This window comes from Pogona vitticeps, chromosome 2 (genome assembly GCF_051106095.1).
Source record: "Pogona vitticeps strain Pit_001003342236 chromosome 2, PviZW2.1, whole genome shotgun sequence".
NCBI classification, from domain to species: Eukaryota; Metazoa; Chordata; class Lepidosauria; order Squamata; family Agamidae; genus Pogona; species Pogona vitticeps.
The window spans coordinates 83,457,456-83,472,176 of NC_135784.1; the positions used below are offsets into that span (position 1 = coordinate 83,457,456).

General features: G+C 41.0%; 1 protein-coding gene across 8 annotated transcripts in view; it reads right to left on the bottom strand.

The window, feature by feature from the left end:
• RBM6 (RNA binding motif protein 6) overlaps nucleotides 1-14,721 on the bottom strand; it is a 78,756-nt gene that overhangs the window by 15,221 nt on the left and 48,814 nt on the right. For 5 of the 8 annotated variants that reach the window (XM_020789337.3, XM_078385513.1, XM_078385510.1 and 2 more), the window contains exons 8-15: nucleotides 13,589-13,649; nucleotides 12,932-13,222; nucleotides 9,356-9,516; nucleotides 5,919-6,016; nucleotides 5,320-5,362; nucleotides 3,541-3,598; nucleotides 2,889-2,983; nucleotides 2,158-2,307 (exon numbers count right to left, since the gene is read on the bottom strand). In XM_020789337.3, coding sequence (XP_020644996.3) covers nucleotides 2,158-2,307; nucleotides 2,889-2,983; nucleotides 3,541-3,598; nucleotides 5,320-5,362; nucleotides 5,919-6,016; nucleotides 9,356-9,516; nucleotides 12,932-13,222; nucleotides 13,589-13,649 — 957 coding nt within the window. The remainder of the gene's footprint in view (nucleotides 1-2,157; nucleotides 2,308-2,888; nucleotides 2,984-3,540; nucleotides 3,599-5,319; nucleotides 5,363-5,918; nucleotides 6,017-9,355; nucleotides 9,517-12,931; nucleotides 13,223-13,588; nucleotides 13,650-14,721) is intronic. The other 3 variants (XM_020789346.3, XM_078385512.1, XM_078385515.1) reach the window with 1 other exon arrangement.

The following is a 14,721-nucleotide window of genomic DNA, read 5'->3' on the forward strand; positions in this document are numbered from 1 at the left end:
CACCAAAACATATTTCCTTGCTTGTGCTCTCTCACTTGTTTTATGCCTTCCCCTCCCAAGTACAACAAATTATGGTGAGAACTGCAACGTGCCTAAATGCTTAGTAATTAGAGCATTACAGCTTTCAAAGGAGGGCTCATATACAATGTGGTAATTTGTTTGCTCCTAGATATAAGTAGCAATGGAAAATATACTCTCAATTCCCCTCCTGAGCTAGTTCCTAGTCTAGAATGTAATTAGTGCTGGTACTCCCTCTTCAGACTAAATCGGACCTGCATTAAAACAAAGTAAAATTCAAAGTATCCATTTACTGAGTAGCTCTTAGAATGTGAGGAAATAGTTACTGGGAATTGTGTTCTAAATGTCTGAACAAATTTATTACATATCTCAAATCCTATACTTATAGCCATATTATCTTAGATGCAAATGAAATACTCATGTACCTGTGGTATTAAATAGAATGGTTAAACTGGATAATACCATAGTCTGAGCAATTTCAAGCAATGGTCCACAAGTCAAATCACAATCCTTTCTCACTATTAAGAGTTGAGTCTTCAAGAATAAAACAGTTTTGATGAACAACCTGAGCTACCTGAATAGGTCCATGAATGTGCTTCCTAGTCCTACACTTTTCAAATTGTTGTGTTAGATGTGAACTGGGTATTACCTATTTGTCAGCTCTAAGACAAACAAGGATTGCATGATCTCTAAACTGAACAGACCTTTGGTTCATTTGAAAAATCTGTAAGTTGGGGTGATCTTACCTGTCAGTCATTTATAGTACAATTACAAATATATATATCTTAATAGCCTAGCTTCATTTTAGTTTATTATGTATGGAGGGCGAAAGGTGGACAGTAGAGATAGGTGTATTCATACGAACATTAATATCCTCCCACAGGTGGCGATAACGAGGGTCCAGCCCCATGGTGCCGGACGGTCCACTCACCAATCCGCCACTGCTGCGGACACCGTGATTCCTCCAATGGCTTCACAGATCGTGATCGTCTAGCCACTCCTGGCACGAGGCGGGAGGACAAGCCTTGCTGAAAGATTGAAGAGTGGATCACAGATCGCAGTCTGCAGAGCCGTTGGAAGAATCGCAGTATCCACAGCAGATCGGTGAGTGGACCATCCAGCTCCATGGGGCTGGACCCTCGTTATCGCCACCTGTGCAGGGGTATTTGTATATGAATAACCCCATCTCTAGTGGACAGTAAAGGAAGCTAAGAGGAAAAAAACTGATTTGTTTAAATATAATGAGGGAGAAGAACTTTACTGAAACAAATGGATCTTAGATCCAAATCCAACCTGAATTCTCTTGATAAGCAAAATTACAAAACTGAGGCTGTCATACATTGGGCACATTATGAGAAGATGAGAAATACAGGGAAATACAACAACATGAAGATGAAGACAACGGAAAATGAGGAAGCCCCAAAATGAGATGGGTTGACTCCACCAAAGAAGCTACAGCCTTGAGTTTGCACAAGCTGAGTAGGTTTGTCAAGGAGGGGACATTCTGGAGGTCACTCACTCTTAGGGTTGCCATTAGTTGGAGTCGACTTGAGGGCTCATAACAACAATGTTTCTCTGCTTGCTTCTTTTTAAACAGACATTTAGATTCTGCATCCATAAATCTACTTCCTCCTTTGAAAGTCTGTTCGATCTACTAGTTTTTACAATAGAACAAGCTTTTTTGCTCATGAGGACCTTGGGTGGCAAAGAGTGACAATAAAGTGGAAATTATATCAGTTAGTTGTTGGTTAAAGTAAACACTATCCAATGCATATCCTTCCAAGTCTCCAGAATTATCTAGTTGCAAAGACAAGATTTAATTATAGCAGCATTGCTCCTCAGTCCCACTAACAGACTGAGACGCTTCTCCTACTGGGCTTTTGATCAGAAATCCCCATCAGTGCAGTAACCTGGAATTGTGCGACTAGGTGAAGCACTGCTGAGATTCAAACACTGATCTCCATTAAATTTTTTTTTTAAATTTCACCCTTCGCTTATCAGTGGCAACACTTGCACAAGTAGCCCAATTCTACACTTGCAGGATCTTTTGTTCAACAGAAGTTGAGTATGACACTGGCCTAAGACTATTGGGGGGGGGCACTTGATTCATAACCATGAGTTTGTGACAGAGAAGTGTACCTTTGCTGGTCTGCTTCTGTGTCTGTCTCTTCTGTCTCTTTTATCTTTACTGCATGTCTCCTCTTTTTCACTTGACCTTTCCCGACTCCTATGCCTCCTTCCACTAGGTGGCGGTGATGTAGATTCTTCTCTACCCATTGGCACTTCCCTCTGGATGGAAATATTTGATATATGTTTAGAGAACAATAGCCAAAATCCCATTGCTTAGTGTAATAAAACACACTAGAGTAGGCCCATTGAATCAGTGGAGATTTAGTGAGTCAACTCCTACATCAGTTTCGTTAATTCAAATGGGGGTACTGTAGTTTGTTTGTTTGTTTGTTTGTTTATTTATTTATTTAACTTATATGCCGCCCACACTACCCGAAGGTCCCTGGGCGGCTTACAGCATTTAAAATACAATAAAAAGGCAAAATAAAAGGGCAAAATAATTAAAATGCAATTAAAATACATATTCTAAAAATTGCCATCAGACCTACAGCTGATATTATTTCAGTTAAAAGCCATTTGGAACAGGAAGGTTTTGACCTGGCGCCGAAATGTCATCAGCGTCGGCGCCAGACGAATCTAGTTGAGATTTACTTTAGCACAGGTAGAATAGGATCATTCAAATCAATGGAACTTGCAGTCGACTCACCAAATCTCCACTGAGTCAACAGACCTACTCTAGTGTAATTTATTGAACAAAGCAACAGGATTTAATCAAATATGAACATAAACATTATTCTCACCTGCGTATTGGGATCATAATATACTCCTGTTATTGGGTCAAAATAGTTTCCAGTATCCGGGTCATAAATGAATGTGGACACATCCGAAGAAGAGGCTGAAGGGAAAGAAGTGCAAACATGTTATTCCAAAGGGGACACACATATTTTAAATAAAGCAGGAGTGGCTCAAGCAAAAAATCCAAAATGTGCCAAACAGGGTATTTATAAGTCAGCTCCTGTAAATTCTGATTCAATGGGCCTAATCTACTTACTACTGCAATTTTGGCCACTAAAAAAAAGAAGACTGCCAATCTACTGCCTTTTAGTGATATCTCTGAATCAGCCATCTGGGACAGACATTCTTACCTGTCAGCCACCTATGACAGAAAGGCACGACATACTGATGAAGACCCTATTACTGAAAGACTCTGAATGAAGAAATTTCAACCCACATGAGTCTGGCTGAATTTCACTTTAAGATTTTATGGCTGGATTAAACAGTCTGATACAGAATGAACATGCAGCTTTCTTCTAAGGCATCTGTGTTTCTAAAATATCTTGCAGTTTGTTTTGATTGAAAGCATCAACAAATTATACAGAGAAAAACATTAAATATGAAAAACAGTAGTACAGAGGTGTCAAGAACAATAAAGTCAGCGAAGTTGTGCCTTACATTCTGATCTTCGTTTCTGTGAACCAGAGCTTCTCCTTTCACTCCTATCCCGTTTACTCTGAAATACAAAACATATACAAGTAAAACATCCAGTGAACATTTTTCCATTGATTAAGCATTCCAAACTGAAATGCTGTTAGCTATGAAATCCAGCTCCCCTCAGGTCCCAAATCTTCCTAGAAATCCTTTGTGATCAGGGGAAGCCTTTTGGTATCCTCAGGACGGGGGAAAAGGTGTGGAGCCCTTAATATTTGAAAATTACTGCCACTGTTCCCATTGCTGCAATCATGACCACCATCAGCAATTTTCAGGTATTAAGAGCCCCCACCCACCCACACACCCATTCCAAGGATCCAAAAGGCCTGCCCAGGTCAAAAGAGATCCCTAGGGAGTCCTGGAATCTGGAGGGTAGGGATAGGAAGTTTTAAATTAATTTAAATTACAGATTAACATTGGAAGCTGATATCATCAGCATTTACAATGTGCAGCTCTGCAGTTCAGCCAGTAAGTTCGCATGTAACAAGATACCAGTACCAACATATTTGGCTACAGGCATAACTAGTAGATTACAGATAACTCCCCCTCCCCTGCAGTAAGCAGGGGTAGATCTTATGCTTTTATGCTCTATCTGTTCTGATTTGTGACCCTTTTGAAAAGGGTCACAAATCAGAGCAGATTTGTGCATTGAAAAGGGTCACAAATCAGAGCAGGTACAGAGCATAAAAGCCTAAGACCTACCCCTGCAGGTGTAGGGAGTTATCTGTAATCTGCTAGTAATGTCAGGTTTGATCCTATTCAGGTGAAAGGCTTCCTGGAACCATGGGATAGAACAGGGGAAAACACTGCTTCAAAGTTTAGTTCATCAAGTAATCACCATGTGAGGAAATGATACCATCTTTCCCAAGAAAGCCAGATGAATGGTTATATAAAAGCCTCAATTGGACATAAGGTAACAGGGAAAAGAAAACCAGTGCTGGATGGTTCTTAAAGCAAGTGGCATGTCTAATACTTACTGGCCAGCCTGGATATATCACTTTTCCCAACTAACTTTGTTTCAATATACTGTAGCTTAGTTTTCAGGTATGCAGCTATGCCTATGTATCTGACCTGAATCTACACCACACTGTGGCTGTACATGGTAGTGTGACACTTTTTTTCTCCTCACCATCTTCCTACAGCTGAAACTGCAATCGAAAAGCACACATTGCAGGGTTTCCAAGTCCTGTCAATTCTGCTTACGATAAAAGTTAGCAGATGTCTTCCACTGGATTTAGTCCAATATACACACACGTACTCTAATGTGTAATATTACCCAAACAGAGACAGAATATTTTATTTTTCACACTTATTTTATTCTTTACATTTTTATGGTTTGTGCATGCTATGTGCCATTTGTCTGGTATTTTTCTAATCTTTCCAATTTACTTTACCTGGAATCTGACTTTGAATCTTTCAGAACCTAATTTTCAACAACCTCTGAAAATGTGTAGCGATGTGTAGCCTGTATAATTAAAAATTGTAAACCGCCCGGAGAGTGCTTGTAGCGCTATGGGGCGGTATATAAGTCCAATAAATAAATAAATAAATAAATAAATAAATAAATAAATAAATAAATAAATAAATAAATAAATAAATAAATAAATAAATAAATAAATAAAAACGGGGGAGAATACCAGGTAACATTCTAAATCAAACTATGTAGTCATATAGTCTCAGCAAAGCTTCAAGGCAACATTCAATTTCCTCTTAATGCAGTCACAGTTTACACTAAAAACATACCTGGCCAAAGCGGGGGAAATCACCCTGATCGCCATATTCATTTCTAGCAAAAGAAAGAAGGGAACATCTGTTAATAACAATTCATGGGCTCTGAATCTGCTACACACGACAGGTTAATTATGCTTCAACGATGTAAGCAGACCTGCTGGCTTACAAAAACGTGGGTAAGAATCTAATATACTACAGTATTCTTAAAGCACTAAACAGGCCAGGAAATTCCAACATCTGCAACATATCTCATGTTTAGCTACAAATCGTTGATGGGAAAAGAAACAATACAATTAGCTTTACTACTTATTTTTGTTCAGCCTATTACTATCCACATTCACTAACCTAACTCTTCAAATGGTATAATATATTATGGCTACAGTACTTTGTTACAAAAGGAACAATGGGTTGAACTAATTAACACAGCCTCCTATCAAGAAGATTTCAACTGCATAAATCGTAATAAGTACTATCAGTCATTTCAATCAAAAATGGGCTGTCTAAAACATTCCTTAATTTGGAAAGTTTAATCCCCTTAATTCAGAGTCTGGCGTAAGACTTGTATTAAGACAAAGGCACTCCAGCAAGTGTTTTGGTGAGGTGCCTATTACCTTCTCTTTCCTGTGGCTAGGTTTATATCCACAACACGTCCATCAAAGCTAATCGGGGGATCCAAATCTTGTAAAACCTTCACTAATCGGACTGCTTCCTATGAAGAAAATTAATGAATTTCATAAAATGAGATATATTTCACCCACAAAGCAAGGAATTAGCTACCACAGGCTCCTTCAAGTGCCCCAAATTCAAGGAAGTTCTGCTGTGCACAAAAGCAAAATAAGCTGCCTTGGCCAGATTAGGCTCCTTTCACACTGTGTTGTCTCTACCAGCCTGTCCCTTACTCCCTGGGCAAGTACAGCAATACCAGACTTAAGTCACACTGCTTCAAAAGAAATTAGATGACAAACTGTTCCTCTTCACAATGTGAAACATGAAGTTAGCAAGACCACCTCTGTCCCTTATCCCTAAATCAAACCCCTTCATCCCATCAATAGTGGCAAGAAAAGAAACCACACACCTGAACTTCAGATGGTAGTTCTACTGAACTGCCTCAGAATGTTGGTCCCTCCCTCATTACAACCTTGTTGTGTGCAGAACCACTCCAAAATAGCTAAGAACTCCCTCAAATCTTCATGACATTACCCTCAACACAGAATGTGGTTCGTCTCAGGAGGTCCACACTGAGTTCTGCTCACTGAATGGCTGAAATCCTGTTGCACAGTTACATAAACAGTGTAACTTTTGAAAGCAGATTGCCATAAATTAAGAAATCTCCACAGCATTATCTGTTGTATTCCAAGTTGCATGCAACAGATAATGCCTAGGTAGATTTCTTAACAGTAATTGATGTATAAAAGTTTCACCATTGCCAGGATTTCAGCCCATGTGTACGATCTTTCCATGCTTTCTCCTGATCCTGAGAGAACAATATACTACTCTGAAAACAAGTATCTAATATGCAAGTCCTTCAAAATGTGTCCACTATGATTACTACTATGCTGTAAAGTTGGTAAATTATGCTGGGCAGGAAATAAATGCTGAGTAGATGTCTACTCAGATCTAGGGATCTTGGTGTACATCTCTGGAAGACCCTTATATATGGCAAAATAAAATGGCAGAGTTATACTGCAGCAAGACAGTTTTTAACAACAGAAGAAACAAGTAAAACTTCAGTAGACATGAAGGTCCAGAGAGTTCTGTGACAGAAGGCAAAATATGAAGTGAAAAGCAACAATCTCATCATGAACCTAAATTATGTACTACACATCAAGGCAAATGCATTTCTTTCTCAAAAGCGGCGGCGGCGGCGGCAGCACAAGGATATTCAATCTGATTCATGAGTTGCTTGCGGCAAAACTCCGCATGCCACAATTTTAATTTATTTATTTATTTATTTATTTGATTTATATCCCGCTCATCTGGTAAATCTATACCACTCTGAGCGGCTAAGGCTAAGGTTCCCCTTTGACAAATGTCCAGTCATGTCTGACTCTAGGGGGCGGTGCTCATACCCGTCTCCAAGCTGTAGAGCCAGCATTTGTCCGAAGACAATCTTCCGTGGTCACGTGGCCAGTGCGACTAGACACGGAACGCCGTTACCTTCCCACCGAGGTGGTACCTATTTATCTACTCGCATTTTTACATGCTTTCGAACTGCTAGGATGGCAGGAGCTGGGACAAGGGACGGGAGCTCACTCCGTCACATGGATTCGATCTTACGACTGCTGGTCTTTCGACCTTGCAGCACAGGGGCTTCTGCAGTTTAACCCACAGCGCCACCACATCGCACCCCACCACTGCCACAATAGTTCTGACTAATATGGTTACAGCAGTCAGCATAGTACCATTATGGCCATACTGCCCACATCTACAAGGATTATTACAGTAATGCAGGAAGATAAGATGTCATCATGTAGTACACATAGGCTATGCTTACACCACAGTTAAGTGTTGCGTAGTTAGTTATTACCATAGCATTATTGTTATGAGAGTTCTGAACTTTTCAGTTCTGTTGTTGACTAACCATAGCTTAACATAACATCCATATCCAAATGGTTTAATAAAGACATTGCTCATAGGGTCAAAATATTAGATGCTTTTCTTCAGCAGGAATTATACTACTAGCTCCCAACCCTCTCAGGGTTTACACTGAATTGGGAGCTGACAGGGGAAACAATACACTGTTGTGAATCATCAGTTATTGCACAAAGTACTTGAGGATGGAGTACAATTTAAATGAGCAATCAAGACTAATTACCTTTACAAAAGACTTTCTCTTGATGCAGATAAGAAGGGCTAAAACTGATTTGCTGATGGGGACCAACAGAGCTGCCTGCATTTTTGGGCTGCCTTTGAGGATGTTGCTGCAAGGCTCCCATTAGACTTTACACCACTACTGAACCCAAGTACAGTGGTGCCTCGCTTAATGAGCGCACCATATAACGATGAATTTGCATAGCGATCCGTTTTTTGGGATCGCTAATGCGAAGGCATATCGACGGTCACAATGGGCAAAACTCGCATTGCGAAGATCGGTAAGCGTTTCGCTTACCGATCTTCGCATTGCGACGTCGGGGGATCAGCTGTTCGGTGGTTCCAAAATGGCCGCCGGACGACCCAAAATGGCCGCGCGCAGCATTTTCACGCCCTGCCCTCACTTACCGAGGGCACGGAAATGGCTGCCGCTATGGAGGAACATCGCTGAACGGTGAGTTTTGTGCCCATTTGGAACAATGGGTTTCCCCATTCCGTTTAGCGATGTTTCCCCATAGCAAAGGTTAATCTAGAACGGATTAACCTCGCTATGCGGGGCACGACTGTAATTACACTGTCTATGGCTTATGAAAACAACTTCAAATTTCAATGTATAATGCTAGCTTATTATAGTAATAGTAAAGATTAACTAAAATTTATGGTTTCAGATACACCTTTAACTTGTGGTTAAAATCTTACCTCAGTCAGAGTAAAACGCAGTAGCATTTCTGCAATTCCTAAAAGCCTTCACAACTAGCTGTGCTGGCCAGGGTTTCTGGGAGTTTCACTCCAGGAACAACTGGGCCACCTACAGTTAGGAATCACTGCTATAAGAAGAAGTCAGCATAGCCTTCTGTTGGTAAGCACTGAGTTGCTTGACTCTGAACACAAGAACAAATGCTTACAATGACTTCTTAACATGTGACAATTTGTCACTTGAAATTTGGGTTATGCCAGCATCAATATGTAACAGGATTCTGGACAATATATACAAATGCATCCACTACTTGCTAGCCTTGGCTAGAGAAAGCAGAAGAACTGAACAAATGTAGAAAACCCAGTACTGTAAATAGGAAGCTCCCACTCTGAAAGTGGGAAAGCGGCCTAAAATACAGTAATTGTGAATAAAGGAACTGAGAACTATAAGCAGAACTGGAGCCTTTCATACAAAACAATGCCACAGTATTGTATAGCACACTATGTGGAAAGGTAGAAGAGAGGAGAGAAAACTACATACAGCATGAGAGTCCAGTTCAATGAAGCCATAGGTGTAGCCCATCCGTCCAGCTTTGTTCTTCACCACACGTACATTTGAAGTAGAGAGACGGACATATGGGGCCAGAAGTCCTACAATCACTTCTGGTGGAGTGAAGTGAGGGATGCGTTTCAACATAAGTGCTGTCAAAAGAAATATAAGGGGATATATGTATTTACTCCTTTCCATGCTTGTCTGGCTTAAAGGTTATGAAGTATAGCTTCAGTGAACAGAAAGACAAATACTAGGCTGCCAGCTGTGTCATGGGCACAGAAGTTACTAAAATTCAAATGGCTATTATAAAGGAAATAAGGCACTAATGCTGCACTAATCTTCATGGATTGCTGCCTTGTCGTGGCGAAGGGGCTTGAGTAACTCAGAGAAACTATGGGCTATGCCGTGCAGGGACACCCAAGACGGACAGGACATAGTGGAGAGTTCCGACTAAACGCAATCCACCTGGAGTAGGAAATGGCAAGCCACTCCAGTATCTTTGCCAAGAACGCCCCATGATCAGAAACAAAAGGCTAAAAGATATGACGCTGGAAGATGGGCCCCTCAGGTCGGAAGGCGTCCAATATGCTACTGAGGAAGAGTGGAGGACAAGTACAAGTAGCTCCAGAGCTAATGAAGTGGTTGGGCCAAAGCCGAAAGGACGCTCAGCTGCGGACGTGCCTGGAAGTGAAAGGAAAATCCAATGCTGCAAAGAAAAATACTGCATAGGAACCTGGAATGTAAGATCTATGAACCTTGGGAAGCTGGAGGTGGTCAAACAGGAGATGGCAAGAATAAACATCGACATCCTGGGCATCAGTGAACTAAAATGGACAGGAATGGGTGAATTCAGCTCAGATGATTATCATATCTACTATTGTGGGCAAGAATCCCGTAGAAGGAATGGAGTAGCCCTCATAGTCAACAAAAGAGTGGGAAAAGCTGTAATGGGATACAATCTCAAAAATGATAGAATGATGTCAATACGAATCCAAGGCAGACCATTCAACATCACAATAATCCAAGTTTATGCACCAACCAGCATTGCTGAGGAGACTGAAATTGAACAATTCTATGAAGATTTACAACACCTTCTAGAACTGACACCAAAGAAAGATGTTCTTCTCATTCTAGGGGACTGGAATGCTGAAGTAGGGAGCCAAGAGATAAAAGGAACAACAGGGAAGTTTGGCCTTGGAGTTCAGAATGAAGCAGGACAAAGGCTAATAGAGTTTTGCCAAGAGAATAAGCTGGTCATCACAAACACTCTTTTCCAACAACACAAGAGGCGACTCTATACATGGAAATCACCAGATGGGCAATATTGAAATCAAATTGATTATATTCTCTGCAGCCAAAGATGGAGAAGCTCTATACAGTCAGCAAAAACAAGACCTGGAGCTGACTGCGGTTCTGATCATCAGCTTCTCATAGCAAAATTCAAGCTTAGACTGAAGAGATTAGGAAAAACCACTGGGCCACTCAGGTATAATCTAAACCAAATCCCTTATGAATACACAGTGGAAGTAAAGAACAGATTTAAGGAACTATGAAGAACTTTGGATAGAGGCTCGTAACATTGTCCAGGAGGCAGCAACGAAAACCATCCCAAAGAAAAGGAAATGCAAGAAAGCAAAGTGGCTGTCCAACGAGGCCTTAGAAATAGCAGAGAGGAGAAGGGAAGCAAAATGCAAGGGAGATAGGGAAAGTTACAGAAACTTGAATTCAGACTTCCAAAGAATAGCAAGGAGAGACAAGAGGGCCTTCTTAAATGAACAATGCAAAGAAATAGAGGAAGATAACAGAAAAGGAAAGACCAGAGATCTGTTCAGGAAAATTGGACATATTAGAGGAACATTTTGCGCAAAGATGAACATGATAAAAGACAAAAATGGGAGGGACCTAACAGAAGCAGAAGACGTCAAGAAGAGGTGGCAAGAATACACAGAGGAATTATATCAGAAAGATTTGGATATCCCGGACAACCCAGACAATGTAGTTGCTGACCTTGAGCCAGACATCCTGGAGAGCGAAGTCAAGTGGGCCTTAGAAAGCCTGGCTAACAACAAGGCCAGTGGAGGTGATGGCATTCCAGTTGAACTATTTAAAATCTTGAAAGATGATGCTGTTAAGGTGCTACGTTCAATATGCCAGCAAGTTTGGAAAACTCAACAGTGGCCAGAGGATTGGAAAAGATCAGTCTACATCCCAATCCCAAAGAAAGGCAGTGCCAAAGAATGCTCCAACTACCGTACAATTACACTCATTTCACACGCTAGCAAGGTTATGCTCAAAATCCTCCAAGGTAGGCTTCAGCAGTATGTGGACCGAGAACTCCCAGAAGTACAAGCTGGATTCCGAAGAGGCAGAGGAACTCGAGACCAAATTGCTAACTTGCGCTGGATTATGGAGAAAGCCAGAGAGTTCCAGAAAAATATCTACTTCTGCTTCATTGACTATGCGAAAGCCTTTGACTGTGTGGACCACAGCAAACTATGGCAAGTTCTTAAAGAAATGGGAGTGCCTGACCACTTTATCTGTCTCCTGAGAAACCTATATGTGGGACAGGAAGCAACAGTTAGAACTGGTCATGGAACCACTGAGTGGTTCAAAATTGGGAAAGGAGTATGGCAAGGCTGTATATTGTCCCCCAGCTTATTTAACTTATATGCAGAATACATCATGCGGAAGGCTGGACTGGAAGAAACCCAAGCCGGAATTAAGATTGCCGGAAGAAATATCAACAACCTCCGATATGCAGATGATACCACTCTGATGGCAGAAAGTGAGGAGGAATTAAAGAACCTTGTAATGAGAGTGAAAGAGGAGAGTGCAAAAAACGGTCTGAAACTCAACATCAAAAAAACTAAGATCATGGCCACTGGTCCCATCACCTCCTGGGAAATAGAAGGGGAAGATATGGAGGCAGTGTCAAATTTTATCTTCCTGGGCTCCATGATCACTGCAGATGGAGACAGCAGCCCTGAAATTAAAAGGCGCCTTCTTCTTGGGAGGAAAGCGATGACAAATCTTGACAGCATCTTGAAAAGCAGAGACATCACCTTGCCAACAAAAGTCCGAATAGTCAAAGCTATGGTTTTTCCTGTCGTGATGTATGGAAGTGAGAGCTGGACCATAAAGAAAGCAGACCGCCGAAGAATTGATGCCTTTGAATTGTGGTGCTGGAGGAGGCTCTTGAGAATCCCCTGGACTGCAAGGAGAACAAACCTATCAGTTCTAAAGGAAATCAACCCTGAATGCTCACTTGAAGGACAGATCCTGAAGCTGAGGCTCCAGTACTTTGGCCATCTCATGAGAAGAAAAGAGTCCTTGGAAAAAACCTTGATGTTAGGAAGGTGTGATGGCAAGAGGAGAAGGGGACGACCGAGGATGAGATGGCTGGACAGTGTCTGCAAAGCAACCAACATGAACCTGACACAACTCCGGGAGGCAGTAGAAGACAGGAGGGCCTGGCGTGCTCTGGTCCATGGGGTCACGAAGAGTCGGACACGACTAAACGACTAAACACACACACACACAATGCTGCAAGTAAAATCTGCTTACTTTTACTCTCATCCTCTTGGTGTTTGTTGTCCATGGATTTTCTTGAACCACGTTCTTGGTTTTCTTTTCGTGGTGAGTATGTCTCAGAATTTCTTTTCTTCTCCCGTGATGGCCACTGTTCCTTGCTTTCATCCTTTTTCTTGAGTTCAACCTCCTGAGTCTGGCACTGCTGTTCAGGAGGCTTTTCAGAAACCAGTTCTTGTGGAGGAAGAGGCTCTTCAGCAGGCTCTTCCTCAGGTACTGGTTGTTCAGGTAACTCTTCTTCCTCTTTTTCATTTTTCCCCTCTGTTACTAGGAATAAGCGGTGGCAACCAAGTCACGTCATCATCAACCGCTAGGTTAAAACTATTATCTTTTATTCTTATCCCTGCATAACATATACTATTTTAATCACTTATTTAATGAGTTATTACAGAGAATAAACCTATCTGCTGAGAACATGATTTTTTTTTATTTATATGAATGAGAAGCAGAGGTAGATCACACCCACACGAATGACCTACGATGACCAATGTACACAAAAGTGTCTTAAATTCATCGTAAGTCAGTGTTGGACATATACCAGCTGCTACTTAAATAGGTATTTCAGTTATTTAAATACATGTTGTTGTTTGTTTATAAAAACTCAATGTAAGACAGTAACAGAAGTGGGCTCACCATTTCTTGGGAGTCTGCAGAAATTACAGGATAAACAGTACGATATAGTGGACACTTTACACTGCAATGCAAAAGTTGAAGCATAAGAAACATAAGTCTTTGTCTTTTCGGAAAAGTTTATTAAGCAGACCCACATAGATAAATTCTGATGAACAAAAATTACTGTTTTACTGAGGTTCAAACAAGATGTTACAGCTAGATTCCTGTGAGTTGCCAATCTACATCTCAATGACAATATTTAGTTGAAATAAAGTGTCACATGACTACATTAGCAGCGACTGAAGTGGCAGGCCAGAAGAACACTAATGCAATGCTTTGCATTTTACCTTTTTTTTTTTTTCTACTACACTTACTGGAATGCCACAGGTTGGTGGCAACCACCATCTCCTCAATGGCTAAAGTCTTGTTGTTTAGTGGAATAAGTTGCCCTAGAGTAGGCCCATTGAATTAGTACAAATTTAGTAAATCTATCCTCCCGCCCAACAAAAAGAAGTCTCTAATTACTAGCAATCTCCTGCTAGTGGTGATATCACTCCTGCTATGCCAGTGGAGGCCAAGACAATACTAGTCATAAAAGCTAAAGAAGGAAGCACTGGCCTAGACAAACCAAGAATGCAACCTTCCAAATGGGTTTGGACTGTGTCTGCTATAACCCCACACTGTAGGTTTTGCTGACTAGGACTGCTGGAAACTGTAAGCCAAAACAAACAAACACTGAGAAGCAAGAGTTGTCCACCTCAATGTAAACAACTGAAAATCTGCTCTCTAGTTGATGGAATCCAACTCCTATCAGTACCAGCCAGCACATCTAAAGATCAGGGAGGCTGGGAGCTCTACTTCAGGAATTTCATGTTCTCCACTCCTGATACACACAGTGACACTTCTCAAAGCAGAACACAAACATTTCTGGAAGCAGTGATTATAAATAATAAATTAGTACTGGCAATGAACCGAAAGCAGCTCTTAGCACCTAGAGTAGAAAACATTTTGAAATGCAACAGTCTTGCTTTCAATACAGACATACTGTATTTAAAGAAACAAGTGTATCTAGAACTTTAATATGTGGGTATGATTCAGAAAGAACCTCTTCATTTAGAGCAGAAGTGAGGAACTAGCTTCAAATGTAAAAAAAT